Source organism: Rhea americana, unplaced genomic scaffold, assembly GCF_003343005.1.
Source record: "Rhea americana isolate MKP2758 unplaced genomic scaffold, rheAme1 scaffold_352, whole genome shotgun sequence".
Classification (NCBI taxonomy): domain Eukaryota; kingdom Metazoa; phylum Chordata; class Aves; order Rheiformes; family Rheidae; genus Rhea; species Rhea americana.
This window is the reverse complement of record NW_028186482.1, coordinates 416,161-431,054: the sequence shown is the minus strand read 5'-3', so window position 1 is coordinate 431,054 and position 14,894 is coordinate 416,161. Positions and strand designations below refer to the sequence as shown.

Genomic DNA, 14,894 nt, shown 5'->3' with positions numbered 1-14,894 from the left:
AGAACATATTCACAGATATAACTGAAACCACCTCAGCTGCTGTCACAGTAGACATCTGTCAAGTCCCTATGCAAGTGCTAACCAGGATCCTCTGTAGGAGCAAGGTAGCTTGGTTTTGCCCTGGGAAGCTAATTGCAAGTAGCAAAGGGAAGCTTCTTGCTCCAAAGAGTGCAGATAGGGCTAGCCAATGTATCTATGCACTGAAAAGGTCAAGTAGTTGCACTGCCTGTTTCCAGAGCAGGAATGGAAAAGCTCACTCCAGTTTTGAGTAGCCATCTCTGAGTGGAGCTCACATCTGGCAAGTCACAATGAAATGAACATGAGTGTTACATGCACTAGTCCCGCCATATGAGCCCTAAGGAATAAGCATACTAGCACAGAGGAAAAGTTGGAAAAAAAATACTTTCTAGAGTCTCCCAGCTTTCCCCTAGGTTTATTTTTGCTAAAAAGAAAGGTAAGCGAATTGCCCCACTTTGCATGAGGGTAATCATCACCCATTTTCCTGTTAAGATCAGACCATAACCACCAAACGTACAAAATGTATGTGGTTTAACTGGAACCCACTGCAGGGGAGCCAGCTTCCAAGTGGTGTATTATTTTTGCTTTTCTTTTCCTTAAGAAACTCAAGAGGGAAGCAAATTTCCAAACTAAACACATTCTATCACAACATACCTCCCCCATAATCTCTGCATCTCTCTAGAAATGTTTTTCCTCTCCTGTGCTTTGCTCCTGTTTCCCCCAATTCTGCTTGCACAAATGCTGCAGGAATTAGTTACAAATTTTTTGCCAGCATGAAAATGCATTTTTTTTTCAGAGCATCTGAAAAAGCAAGATGCTGCACAGAAAAAGCATCCTGCAGGTGCTGCAGCACACTTGTCAACAAGAGGGAAATTATAGGATGCAAGTCAGTCAAAATTACCAGCCAACATGTTATTCAGTACCTGATTTAACATGGTAGGTGGGCTGGAAGGTTGCTTGAAGGTTGGAGTAGATGATCTCCAGAGGTCCCTTTCAATCTTACCAATTCTATGATTCTATGATCATTAGGGCACAACTTGAAAACATGAAGGCATGAGGAAAAATGCCCTTGGGATGGAGTGATGCACACACAGCACACAAAAGGTCAGCCATGTGAGCAGTCCCATTACTGGGATTCAGCTATCTCCCACAGCAGCACTGGCCCAGGATTTACATGACTCCACCTCATGAACTGGGATCACGAAAATTCCTAATTTAGGTTCTTGAGACTCAAGTAAGTTGAAGCCATTTCACAGGTGCATTCGCCTGTTTTCAGCACACTCTCCTCCACTTTTTTGTGGTTTCTTCTGTCCTAGATCTCACTGTGCTGCTCACTCTCCAGAAGCATCCTTCCTCTGCAGTACTGGTACTGGCTAGTATCTGCAGTTTTATGGGATGGATCTTCTTTAAGAAAGTGTCATGGAATTCACAGCTCTAGAGCCTGGTCTCAAAGATACCAGGACAGCCCATATACTGTAAAGCAGGTGGTACATATATCTGCTTAGCATCAAAATACAAGACTGTTACTCAGAGTAGTTCCACAGACTCCATTTCTGTCCTCCAGAGAAGCCCTCTCCCCAAAAGCCAGGGATCTCTTTCTTGAACTATCACTGGTAAGTTAACAATTAAAAAAAAAATCTCTTGCAGAAGAAACCCTTTTCTCCTGTGGGAATGCATTACCACTTTGTGCATTTGCAAAGCATCTTCTCCCTATGGAGCAGGGGCAGGTGTTTGGAAAAACACCTGCCCCAGCACAAAACCGTAGCAATGGCCGTGCTCCAGACTGGGAGCAAGTGCTACACATAACAGCAAAAAAGGAGCACACAGAGCTTGTGAAAACAGAGAAAACTTCAGTTCCTGGTTCGCCCTTTGTTCCCTCACCCACTGGCGAGGGACAGCCCTAAACATTTAAAACAGGCGAATCACAGAGCGACTGAAGGAACACACACAGCTCTACAGCAGCCTAAGACATGCTCCACTCCTCCAACCTGGCACTAGCACAATTAACAAAGGACACAGCCTCAGGCAAGCCACATGGCCACGCAGCAGCTGAGCACCTGGTCCACAGTCCTTATACAGAGTGCTGGCATACGCAGCCTCACAGCCACCCTCGTGCAGGGAAAGCAGTGGTTTCTCCATCCAGCTGTAAAGCTGCAGGGGGCAGGAGCCACCTCTGCTACTGAGCAGGAGAAATGCTTTGCAACTTAAACCACAACAGCAGTGCACACTTCACTGCAGATGGCTTGATTATTTGCATTAAAACCCAGGAATAACCCAGGATTTTCTTTGCTGCTTAGATTATCAACCCTCTAAGGCCCTAACGAAGGAGGAACTCAAAACACTAAAAAGCTCTGCGCATGGAGGTACAGGAGACAGCTGACTAACATAGATCTGGCCACCAAACAGGAAGGTTTTTCTCCAACACCATGTCCGACAGAAGCAAAGTATCAGCCCATGTGGCTTTGACACAGTTGAGAAGAATCAAGGCAGAGGCCAAACCAGACAGACTAAACAAGGACTGGAGAATCAACTGATAAGAGTACACAAACATTTTAGCCAAACATTTTTATTTAAGGAATAACTTTAATTAAGAATAACTTAAACAGGGCCTTGTTAAACCTTACTCTACCAAAGGCCTCTACTTTTCAAGGAGGCAGGTCTTTGCAAACAGTAACAACCCAAAGAGATAGTAATACTCTTGCTTCAGCATTACGGATTCAAATGAGGTCCAGGAAGGGGCTTCAGTAATTGAATTCAAAGCCTGACAAACATGTTCCGACAACTCTGGCTGCTGGAAACAAGCATATAGCATTCTACATAAATATAATCCTCCACCCCACAACCTCCTATAAGGACAAGGTGCCTTCAGGCTTGATCAGAACATCTGCCTCAGCTTTGCTCCTTGTTATCAATCAGCCTCCAGCCTTCCTAATACAGGAGGACAGGGCCCCTTGCCCAGGGCTATTCTCAAGTGCTCCCAAAACACCATTCTCTCAGCTGCTGAGGAATGGGCCAGTTGCACCTGAAGAGCCATAGGATTCACAAGATTGGAAATACAAAACCAGCTCTATTATGAGCATGAGTTTGCAGAAGACAGGCTTTCCTCATCACAACTAATATCTGGCAATGCTAAAGGAAGGTAGAGAATGCCCAGAAAGGGAGAAAGAGCACAATACATCAATTCTGAGTAATGAAGCATCAAATCAGAGACAGAAAAAACAGCCACAAACTCCTTCCTGTCCCAATTTTTTTTTAAAAAAAAAAAGATAAAACAAAAATGGAGAAAAAACTTGTATGTAAGAGGACTTTGCAATTCCCAGCACCACACCCTGCAGAACAATCATCCATACATAGGTGATGTACAGAGATGAACTCCATCAGAGCACAAAGGTCCTGGGCGGGGTGACTCCAAAGATGTTTTCAGGCTGTTGTTCTGGAAGGGGAAGCTGAATACTCAACCAAGCTCTGCATCAAGGTCTTGATTCCACCTGAACAGCACCCCCTAACAAAGCATAGGAGCAGGCAGAGAGAAAGACCTTTTGGAAGCTCAGAATGTCTAAAGGATACTGTATCAGATCCCTCTGTCATTCCACCAAGTCTCAGAGCAGCCCACACATGCCGTTGTGACAGCTAGACAGCTAACAAGCATTCTCTGAATGTTCCTGCAAGATTAACAGCTGATATCACATCCACAGCAGCAGCTTTGCCTTTAAACATCCCAAACAAGAACACACTGGGAAAACTCACCTTTCTCCTCTTCAGTGAGGATCTTCCTCAGGAGGAGGAACCTCCCTTGCAAGCAGCTCCTTGACTTTCCCCCTCACTTTGCCACTACTGCTGACTAATCACACACAAAAAAGGTCTCTACTACTATCACTGCCTGTCTCCTGCTCCAGTGACTGCACAGCAAGTGCCTGTCATGATAGATCTCACTGAAATTGAAGCTATGAATATGAATATGGATGCATCTTCCCCCATCATTTTAAGCTATCTACTATACCTCTACAACTTAGAAAAGTGTGCATACATGTCTATGGGGGCAGAGCTAAACATATGGAGGGAAAGACCAAAACACACTTTCAGGACTTAGAGCCCCCAAGTTAATAAAAAGTTCTCAAGAACTGTCCAACAGCAGCAATCACTCAAAGACTGAAGCATATCAGCCAGAAACAGGCAGCAGACAGACAGCACAGCCAGTCTGCTTTTGGTATACAATAACCGCACAAATTTAGAACAAAGAGGGAGGAGACACAGAAAAATAGCTTTTATACTCTCCTCAATGCTTGCCCAGCAGAAAGCTGCTCTATGCACTTTGCCAGAGCAGCACAGATGATATGTGCAGTATTCTCAACCAGCAAGAGACTGGAGAAAGAAGTATGGACCAGGTAGTGATCAGCAGCTCCAAGAGGTAATAGGGCTGCAATGCTAAACTGAGGCAGAACAGGACATGCAGAGTCCAGTCTCCAAAAGACTCCATGGACAGTGCATCCCTTCCTAATTTGCTTTGCAACTGTCAAACTAAAAGCCAAAAGACTTCAAGCGATCAAAGTCCAGAGGGCCAGATCTCAGAGAAAGAGAGTAAAACAAGGTTGCAGTGTAATGGAGACACTGAGATGAAATCACATCAGCAATTATGTTATATTGCTCCCAGGCCCATGAGCAATGGAGGCAGATACTGCAGCACTGGTTTCTAGGTTACATTTCCTCTATGGGAAGGTGAGATTTGAGTATCTCAAACCCATCCTGTTCTTCTCAATCCCCCAGTGTCCCCACACCCCCCATCTCCCTATCTCTGTGTGGACCTGCCTTCCTCCACTCAGGCGATCTTGGCCAGCCATTTCTCAAGGTCTTCGAAGTCGGCGTCTCCATCCTCTCCCTTGCTGCCCCGGGCGCTGCACTCCACGAACTCCACCTTCATGGGCAGCTGGGAGAAGTCAAAATCCTTGCCCTTTTTGCCTAGCTGAGTGGAGCCCCCAGCAGCTGAGCCATCCAAACTGGTGGGGGCTGCAGAGCGAGTCACTCGTAAGGTGTTGCTGTGGAAAAAGAAGGGAAAGAATTAAGAACTGTGATCACGGGAAACAGCCCAGAGGCACTCATCTACAACATGGCTGCTGGGACACTTTGGACCTTACACTGTCAACAGGACCCCAGCTACACCAAGGATAGAAGGCTCCCAGTGCATGGCTTTGTCCTGCAAGACAGAGATAGGAACAGGTACTTTGGCCACTTCTCCCAGTTCTTTGTTGGAAGGCTCAACTGCAGACAGGCCTAAGACAGCAAACTGGAGAGGAAGACCCTCAAAGAGACTGTGTTTAAGTGGGTTTTCTGTTCCACAATAAACATCATCAACAGTCAGGCAGCAATACCCCGGTCTTTATTTCCCCAATATCCCCACAGCAAACACCAGTCACTAGAAGCTACACATATTTACAGTGGATCAGATAGATACTGCCATATGACAAGAGCATGAAGTTAGCAAACTGAGCTAGTAACTGATCTGGGCTCCCAAAGTCTCCTATTCTGGAAGAAAGTGGCAGCCTAACAAGCAGGAACACCACATCCTTCTTGCTGCAGAAGTAGCATCACTTTAAAAAGTACAACCACCATCTTGGTGCAAAGCAGATTTCCTTATCCACCAATGCAGTTAGCTTGCCAAAGAGCATAGCCTGAAACATACTAAGCAGATTACAGAGGAATAATTAGAGGAATAAATTTACTCAGCTTTTATTCAGCTAGTGGATTAACACATTCAGCCTTTCCCAGATCTGATCCTTCCTTAGCAAAAAGAAGGTAATCCGACACAAGCATGAAAACATACATGCTACAGATTGAATCGGCTGTAATTTAAGACCAGAAGAGGTGGGGGGGGGAAAAGGAGGGGGGGAGGGGAAAAACCCTTGAGTTGCACTGAGAGGGGGAAAGGCAGAGACTGAAGGTCATGCCTGCTTCAGGAGTGGACACACTTCCCTGCAAGGTATCGCTGCCACAATGGCATGATGTCAGGGATCTGGAGGCTTACCCTGAGCTTCGAAGGACAGATGAGACTGCACACCAGCTACCACAGGCATCCACTGTTAGTGGGTTCACTGCCACTTCCAGTGGTCACCCCACACCATCCTGGGGTCCTCAAAGCAGTACAGCAGCTGTCACAGGGAACATTCCCCCCAAAACACAGCTCTCTAGGTGAGAAGGGCTCATGTAAGGAAATGCTACTGCTCATTTCCTCAGCAAAGCAAAACTTCCAACTCTAATCATCAGTCTTTCTCAGCAAGAACCCTGGAGTAGGAGCAGGGCACAACTGCAGTCAAGCCCATGTATGAGCTCAAACAGGCCAAACAGAGTGCAGGACGAGGCAACAGTGACAGCACTAGTCTCAACTCATACATGCACCATTACAAAGCAAAGGGAAATTCTGGCAGTAGAAGCTGAATCCAGTCTATGAGAGGTACTTGTCTGACTGCAGGTGCCTGGAGCTAAAAAGCTGTTTAGCCCTGATGCTCAAGGTTTGCACCAGTTTAAGAGGTAACCAGGGAGAGAGAGGCACCAGGACATCAGGAATCAAGAAGAGGTTCAGCCCACTACACTGAGTGTGCTGAATGCCTTTAAGGGTAGAGACAGAGACGGAGTCTCCCCACTGCTCCTGTAAGCAATCCCTGCCCAAGGTTCCCAGGCTGCAAAGTCACTGCTTTCCCCACCCTTCAGCTTTGCAGCACCTCAGTGCCCTCCCGTGTGCAGGGAGGAAGGACGGACCCCCTTACCCATTCACCAGGCATCCTGCTCCTGCAGAGCACAAATTGGAGGCAGTGCAAGCAGAAGAAACAGACAAATGGAAATGGAGGTGCTGTGAATCTGCTGTGATTGCTGGTCCCAAGCTAGGCCAGCGCTGGGGGAGTCGAGCGGCTCATCAGAAACAGATTCAAACAGCATTCTTTTCCAGGCCTTTGGCTGACTAGAAGAACCAGGCAGATGAATTGCTAAACCTTTTTCAGTGTGACAGTTTGGCAATGCCTGCTCTCTCACCCACAGTTACTCCTTTTTCCACAGACAGGAGCTCAAATAACAAGACACAGGAAAGAACAAAGCCTCCCCCCTCACAAACATGAGTTGAGGAATAAGAGAGCAAGCATTTCCTTGAGTTTTCCACATAAGCATGTTAAAAGTACTAGCAAGGGGATTGCAGCAATTTGCCAATCCGTTGAAACCACACTGCCTAACAGGGGACAAAATACGTAACTCAAAAATCCTACTTTTATACAAAAATAACTGCAAACATCCAACATCAGAACGAAGCAAAATTTATTTTCCTGGAGAGACTGACTATGTTGCAACTAATTCCTCCCTTAAGAAAGGGAAAATCAGTTGTTCCGGAGCACAAATAACCCTGCTGCCATCTGCTGGCCAAAGGGACCAACAACAACACAGCCTTGCCCCATGAAAATGCATTTGCTACACTCCTTGTGACTCGAAGAGCTCCTCGTTGCTATCTACAATCCTGCAAACCAGTCCTGTGAGGAACAGAGAGGCAGACCATCCAGCTTTGTGCATGGGCAGGGGGAGCAAAATCTGTCAGATGCTGTAGGTGAAGCTCCTGAAATAGCTGTCTGTAGAGGATGCCTGCACACATGGCATGGTACAAACTGCGTGAGAGCTGTCCAGATTTCTCCCACAGTAGATTTGGCCCCATTACAATTATGGGATTCATATCAGGCAGACTCTTCATGCACAAAGATTAAACTGGGCTAAAAGATCATGTTCCATTTGCACCCTTCCAGGATAAACTTGCAAGTGATAATGTTGTAATTAATTCAGGTGGCAGCTTACAATATGGCAGCAGCCAATATCTACTTTTTCCTCCTCCCACTTGCTTTTAAAATCTAAGATTAGCAATGAATTGTACATCACTTGTCTTCCAGGTAAATACTCCTCTCCTAGGCAAGAGAAAATGGTAACACAAGGGCCCCAACCAGGCTCCCATAATGTTGTGAGGGAGACTGTCAACTACGCAGGCCAACCACAGAGCAGAGGGCATTATCTCTGCAATTCTGCACTCCAAACCGTTTCATGTCAGTGGCCCACATCAAAGGCCGCATCTGCCTGTACAACTGAGCAGAACTACACAATTCTTCATATCACTCACAGAAAGCCTGACATTTGAGAAGGCTACTCCACTTGTACATCAAAGCAGACAGAACCCTAGGACACAAGAGACATCCCTTGACTGGAGGATGGCAGCCTGCAGGAAAAAACAGTGATGTTGCTCCAAACTACAGCTCCAAGGAGGCAAGGAACTTTTTGTATCTACTGGTTGTTGGGGGGTTTGGTTTTTTTTGGTTCAGACAGGAATCTTACTAGATCTTAATGTTTTAGCAGGGGGTCAGTCTTTCCTCATCCTGGGTACACCTACACAGACTGCTCTTTTTTGCTATGTACTGAGCTTGCTGAGCACTGCAAGAAGAGGTAGAAAGAAAAGAGAAGAGAGGTGTTCAGCGCATTTAAGATCCCATCTCCCACTTACAGCTCTTTCTCCAGTTGCTGTTGAATAAGTTTTGCTGACTTTGCCATTGTGACATCTAGAAAGAGAAAAAAAAAGTTTAAGTGAGAATTCAGAACCTGTTTCCCTCTTAAGACTGGACAAGGCAAATCCTGCACAGAACAAGACCCTGATGAGATTGGGGAGTGGGATGGTGTTAGGATTGCACAACCAGCCTAACAGGTACAGCAAGGCCTGTTTATACCGTGCTACCATAAAAGTCACCAGGATGAAGTCAGCAGTTTTTGTGCTAGGATAAATGACACTGGAGCTCTAGGTTTACAGGCATAAATGGGAGCAAGCTAAAAGTCTGATACAATGTATGGAATGTCTTTCTTTTTGCTCACTGGGAGAAGGGCAGTAAGTCACTTCATAGAGAAGCTAGAGCGTGATCTTTCACCCACAGACCCAACTCTGGCGTTTGTTCTGGCATTTGCAGAGTTCAGCACAGTACTTTTTAACCTATGGCACATGGACCCCTGAAGGCCCCATGCTAGTCCTAATATGCCTATGGGAAATAACGAAGAAAAAAATAATAATTAAAAAAAGTCTGGTTCTGACAGAAAGCTTCAGATCATTACAGAGGAAACCTGACCTCCACTGGAAAAGTTACAGAGATTTGAAAATTTGGTACTTTTCAGTAACTGAATCTTCCTGCTCACTGAAGCAAGAGAAAGCAGGTAACCATGGCAGATAAACAGCTGATTTTGAGACTGAGGTTACCAAGTGTACAGAGGTAGCTCACTATGCTCAAATGGATCCTACTTTCTGCTGCCCACAGATCCAGGAAAACAGTTCTGCACAGGCTCCTGTTTCCTTCCAGAAAGCTATCTAAACACCTGCAGCTCCTCTTTGAGTGGTGCCTACTTGCATAGTTGTTTGAGATACCTGACCTAATTATTCTTCTAATAGCTACTAGAAATGTTCCTGCTGAGTAGTTTCTGAACCTACAGCTAATTTCCAGCCTTCATTTTGCTGAAGTTCCATTTCCTAAAGAATTCAGTATCCATGGCATAAACCCATGTTACTCTATGACTGAATCACTATTTTATTCTGCACAACAGCAAATACCTTGCTTATTGCAAGCAATCAGCAATGCAGGCGCATTTTTGAGGATGGTGCTATCGACCAGGACCTGGTACAGGAACTCTGCCACATCCTTCACCTCCCGCTGGAATGCCACGCTGTCCACCACAAACACGATTGCTCTGGAGGAAAGGGGAAAGAACACATGCTGAGCCAGCAGCTCTGTAACCACCTGGCCACTGCAGATATTCCAGTCTAGACTAACACATTCATTTCCAGACCTGATTTCATTCAACCCAAAAGCTGAGGAGATTCTCTGGAAGTAAAAGCCAGGGTAGACCAGGGTGTTGGAAGATCTAGTCTTAAAGCTCAGTAGGGCATGCAAACATGCATCTCACTGCATAAACATCACTGCCAATAGCCAGTGTCAAAGTACAGTTGCCTTCACCATTAAGCCCCTGTAGGCTGAATACCTTCCCATCAGAAGAGCGTTAAAACACTGAGTTAAGCTCTGGGAATGCAACTTCTGCTTCTCCTACCACAGGCTCCTTGAGCTAAGCAAGCACCATCTGGGGCTATGGAAGGCTGGATGCAATACTGACCTGCAAGGAAATACGGTGCTGCATACAGATCAGGGGTTCTACCATGATGCAGCACCAAACCTGTCCCCAGACAGGACTAACAAAGAAGTATGGCCAACAAAGATCCCCTTTCACCAGAATGCCAGACTGACACTTTTGCTGCAAAGCCCTAGAGCTGGCACAGTCTTAGCATGTGACAACAGCAGGATCCAGATCACCTCCTCTTCTCTCCATGAGCAGGGTATCTTCCGCAGTTTGCTTCTAATAAGCAAAATACACCTGACATACAGCCCCCAGCAGGAAATCTGCTGCTCTGTCCTAGGGATGTAACACAACCCTTGACCCTCCCAGCTGCATGCCCTTTGCCTCCTGACCCACTACAAACTCAGGCAAGTGCAGAAAGCCAAACAGTAATCAACTTTCACCACCACAAAGCACAGCTAATGATTCTCAGGGCATCACCTGCATGGGGTGAATACAGCCCAGCTCACAGTGCATCACATTCTCAATGCCATCATCTAGTTAATCACAATAACATCACCTGCCACCTGTCAGCCTCCTACAAGTTACCTGGCTGCAGCCTTGAACCTCTCCAAGAACTGAGGCCGTAAACTCTTATGGCCTGGGAGGTCGATCAAGGTCACATTAGCACTCTGGAGACAGAAGAAAGAAGATATTAGCAACACGTGATCAGCAGTACACGTCCTCAAGGCCTAGGAAAATACAATCTTCATAGCAGATTCCAGTTAGCTTGGTGCTGGGGCAGAAGTGAGCTGGTGAATCCTCATACAGGACAGAAGCACATAACTCTTGCCAAAGCAAAGTCTCTCCCCCAGCCCAAACAATTCTAATAAGCAAAAGAAATGCTGGGAAGCAACACTCACAGCCAAGACTTGGTAAGTAGGCAGCCAATACCAACAAACCATCCAGCAGATGGAGCATGACTTAAGAGAGAAAGCCCAACCCGTTTCTCCTTCACAGTTTCTGCCCTCCAACTAACCTACAGACACAGCATGAAAGACAAAGCTTCATCAGTCATCTTTCTCAATACACCTTCAGATTTGCTGCCCCTGGCAGCAAGTAGATCTCTGCACATCACAATCACAAATTCTTGTCCTGCACGTTCCTGATACGTAATGCTGATCCCACAAGTTCTGAATCAAGATATCTGTATTCACACACACAATCTATCCAACTACAATTCCACCTAAATACACTTAAATCTGGGGGGAGTAACAGGAAGAAATGCCCTTGCAAAGCATTCTTTGAATTGAAAGAAGTGAATGCCTATTTCCAGTCCGCCAGACAAAGCAATGACATTAAAGAGAATTCCTCACACATGTTCCTAAGCAAAACGTGGCTAAGTAGGACCAGGTCATCTTTCTGAGTACCACTCCAGATGTTCTCAAGATGGAGAGAGAGCACTACAGAAGACTATCTACTTATTGCTTTGGGATTTTAGTGGAAACCTTAACTGCAATAATAATAAAAAAAAGTAATCACAAAAGCAGCCATCTCTTTTACAACATTCTTCCACCTCTCCCCCTCCAAATATTTCCTATCAGTCTGCCCAACCTTAAAAAAATTTCATTTTGCTAAGTTTTTAAACTTATTATTACTACTACTGTCACTGAAGATTGTCAGAATGCAACATTCTCTACCTTACAGTTCACTTTGTACATTCACCAGCTCTTAACATTCTGCCAGCTTGCCAGTTTCTTCCATTATGTGTTCACCCAGCAACAGGAAAAGAAACATTTCTAAATCTAAAGAGAGAGCATCATAAATTTGAAAAAACTTGGTCTGTTATATAGCCCAGAAACTGAAAGTAACCGAAAGTTTTTTTGAGATTATCTAAAGTTCAACTGGAGAGTCTTTTCAAAGCTGCTTAAGTTTTTAAATGTAGATTTTCTTGGGAGTGACAGAAAGTACTGCCAAGTTAATAAACAGAACAGGATGGAATGTTCCCTTATATATCTCCTTACCGCTCCAAACTAGGCCTCTGTCTCCACAGTACTACATATTTTATTCCGCTTGCAAAAGCAGCTCTTTTTTTCTATATATAAAAAAAAAATTACACATCCACACACTTACTTGTCTTTCCAAAAACGACACACAGTTGTGGCTTTCAGTTGAACAAGTTTCACACTCTGATAGGAAAAAAAAAACTTGCATAGCCAAAGAATCCCTAATACCTCCCAATTTTTTGCTTGCCTTTCCAGTGTGCAGTGACTATTGCAGAAAAATCCTATCCTAGATTTGGACCAAACTAGGGACTGATTTCAAGCTGGGAAGACTGAAACATACATAGAATCAAGTCAGGCTCAACAAAGGAAATCAACTTCATTCTCACCACAAAGAAACAAAGGTATCAGCTGGTTGAAACAGTTTCATGTAAATTTATGAAACATCAAACAAATGCCTGCTCACCTTGCCGTTGCTGACTCTGTAAACAGCAGAACTATCGGTTATAGAGGTCTGGGTGTCTCGGTACTTGCCTGTCAACAGCTGTGAAGGGAAATCAAACATTTTCAAGAAAGGACACTAAAGGAACACTGTCTTAAACTCCTGAGTTGATGAAATGTAAAGTGATCTTTAAACAGTAACACACTTCAAACATCCACTTTAAATCTTAGCATTTATAACTTTGTTTTCCTCAAGAGTCTTCAAATACACCCAGTAATGAAAACAAAATCTGTACTTATATAATGAATCTTCATGTTTTAAAAACAAGGAACAAGGTGGGCCTGTAAATCCCACTGAGCGTCTTCACCTCACTAGGGAAGACGGCCAGATAGCAGACGGGAAGGCGCACAAGCCACCTCCTCCTCACGTTGGCTTTTTTCGCAGCCACAATGAGACGCCGGTCGCCACTCACCCTGGCGAAAAGCAGTGTTTTCCCGGCATCGCAAAGGCCCAGCAGCAGCACCGCCTTCCGGCTGCTCTTCCTGCCCTGGATGAACCTCCAGATCACTGCAGAAGGGAGAAAACTCACTTAAATCCGCCGCTAGCGGCACCTGGGCGCTCCTATGGAAAGCCCGGACGGCTCACGCACAAGCCGGGGCCGGCTCGAGGGCGGCCGAGACGGCGCTGGGGCAGACCGCGGAGCGCCCCTGCGCGGCCCGGGGACTCGACTCACGCAGCGTGAGGGCCACAACGAGCAGCGCCAGGAGGACGGAGAGGACAGCGGGGTCAGGGGCCCGCAGCTCCCGCCGCAGCGAGTCCAGGTACGGCTCCAGTCCACCCGCCGCCATGGCCGCCCGCACACGTGGCGCTGCCGCGTCGCGTCACGTCGCTTACGTCACTTCTGCTTATGCTCCCTCCGCCTCCTGGGAAGTGCAGCCCGCCCCTCCGCCGGCGCGCGGCCTGTCGGGGGCTGTAGGCCCGCGCGAAGCCTCATGGGAAATGTAGTTCCTGTGTCTGAGTGGGGGTGGCCGTTGCGGGTGTGGGGGGTAGGTGTTAGCGGCTGTGGCCGCAGACATAGCTCTCGTGGCAGCCCCCTCGGCACAGGTCCGCGTCCAGCGAGGAAAGGAGGCAGGTGGGGCCACTTGCCTGGGCCTTGGCTGGGGTTGCAATGAGGCTGGGGTCAGGGTCAAGGCCAGGGCCTGGGCCTGGGCCGTGGGCCTGGGCCAGGGCCTGGCGTTTGGGGCCCTGAGGTGAGTCAGTGTGACAGGGCCCCCGAAGTCAGCAGTGTCGAGGGGGAAGCAGGGAGCTGGTGCCTCATGCTTCGGACCTGGGCACATGCCACAGGGAGCATGGCATGCACCCGAGACATGAAGGCCCCGGGGAAACACTAGGGCAGAGGTGCCCAACAGGCCACTTGGCAGGAGGTGGATGGACAAGGCTACTGTAGGGAGGTTGTGCAAAAAATCCAAAAGACAGAATTGATTAGTAATGGGAAACTGTAATTTTGCCCAGCATCTATTGGGAAGTTAACAAGGCAGCCCTTAGCTGGTCTCTTCACAGCCTACCCTCTGCATGCAGCAGCAATGACATCCTGGTTCTCTGCTGCCTGCAGGGATATGCATTTGGAAACTGTTGGAAGAAGAGGAATGACTACTGTTAAGAGAGTGGGTGGAGGGCCAGGATTCATCCAAATGGTCCCCAAACCCAGATGCAGGCTCCAAAGCTCATGCTAGTCTAGGAGGTGAAGGAGCATGTTGGCCATCACTGCAAGAGCCTATATTAAATGCACAACAAAGCATTGAAAAGAAAGAGAAAGAAACTGCAGAACTCCTGATAGAGCTCTTTAAATACCTGGACATAAAACACTCTGAAAAACTGAAGAAGTAAGAGCACATGAAAAAAGTAGTGCAGCTAGCATAAATATGGGATACAGATTCAGAAAGTTTAAGGTCTAAGGTAAGTTTTGATTAGCAGGGAACATTTAAAAAGGACAAAAGCGCTATAAATACACAAAACCGTTCAGAGGATACTGCATAATCTGTTTCTTTGCTAGTCTTTAAGAGCAGGTTAAACAAGCCACCTTTCCAATATATTTGATCCTGTGTAAACAAACCAAATTCCATTGCTTCCCTACATTTCTCTCTTCTAAACTAATCTTCAGTCGGGCTAGTAAACTTTTCACATCACATACCATATGCCATTCAGAAGTCATAACTGCAAGTCCATCAAAATACTCCCTGAAAATCTGAAGTTGATAGCATTTCACTGCAGTCATCACCTCTGTCATGCCTGCTTTCACCTTAGGGGTGGGACCTGATAGCTTGTTGCAGACT

General features: G+C 46.3%; 1 protein-coding gene across 2 annotated transcripts; it reads right to left on the bottom strand.

The window, feature by feature from the left end:
* Positions 1–2,568: 2,568 nt before the first annotated feature.
* On the bottom strand, positions 2,569–13,448 carry SRPRB (SRP receptor subunit beta). Of its 2 annotated transcripts, XM_085311986.1 has the most exons (8): positions 13,295–13,448; positions 13,034–13,128; positions 12,586–12,663; positions 10,726–10,808; positions 9,620–9,756; positions 8,534–8,588; positions 4,825–5,051; positions 2,569–3,520 (listed from the first exon to the last, which is right to left on the bottom strand). In XM_085311986.1, the coding sequence occupies exons 1-7, from the start codon at positions 13,407–13,409 to the stop codon at positions 4,835–4,837; spliced, it is 780 nt and encodes a 259-aa protein (XP_085168112.1). In that variant the 5' UTR covers positions 13,410–13,448; the 3' UTR covers positions 2,569–3,520; positions 4,825–4,834. The 2 variants fall into 2 exon arrangements, with proteins under 2 accessions (XP_085168112.1, XP_085168111.1); XM_085311985.1 differs by having other exon boundaries at positions 2,569–5,051.
* Between the last annotated feature and the right edge of the window lie 1,446 nt (positions 13,449–14,894).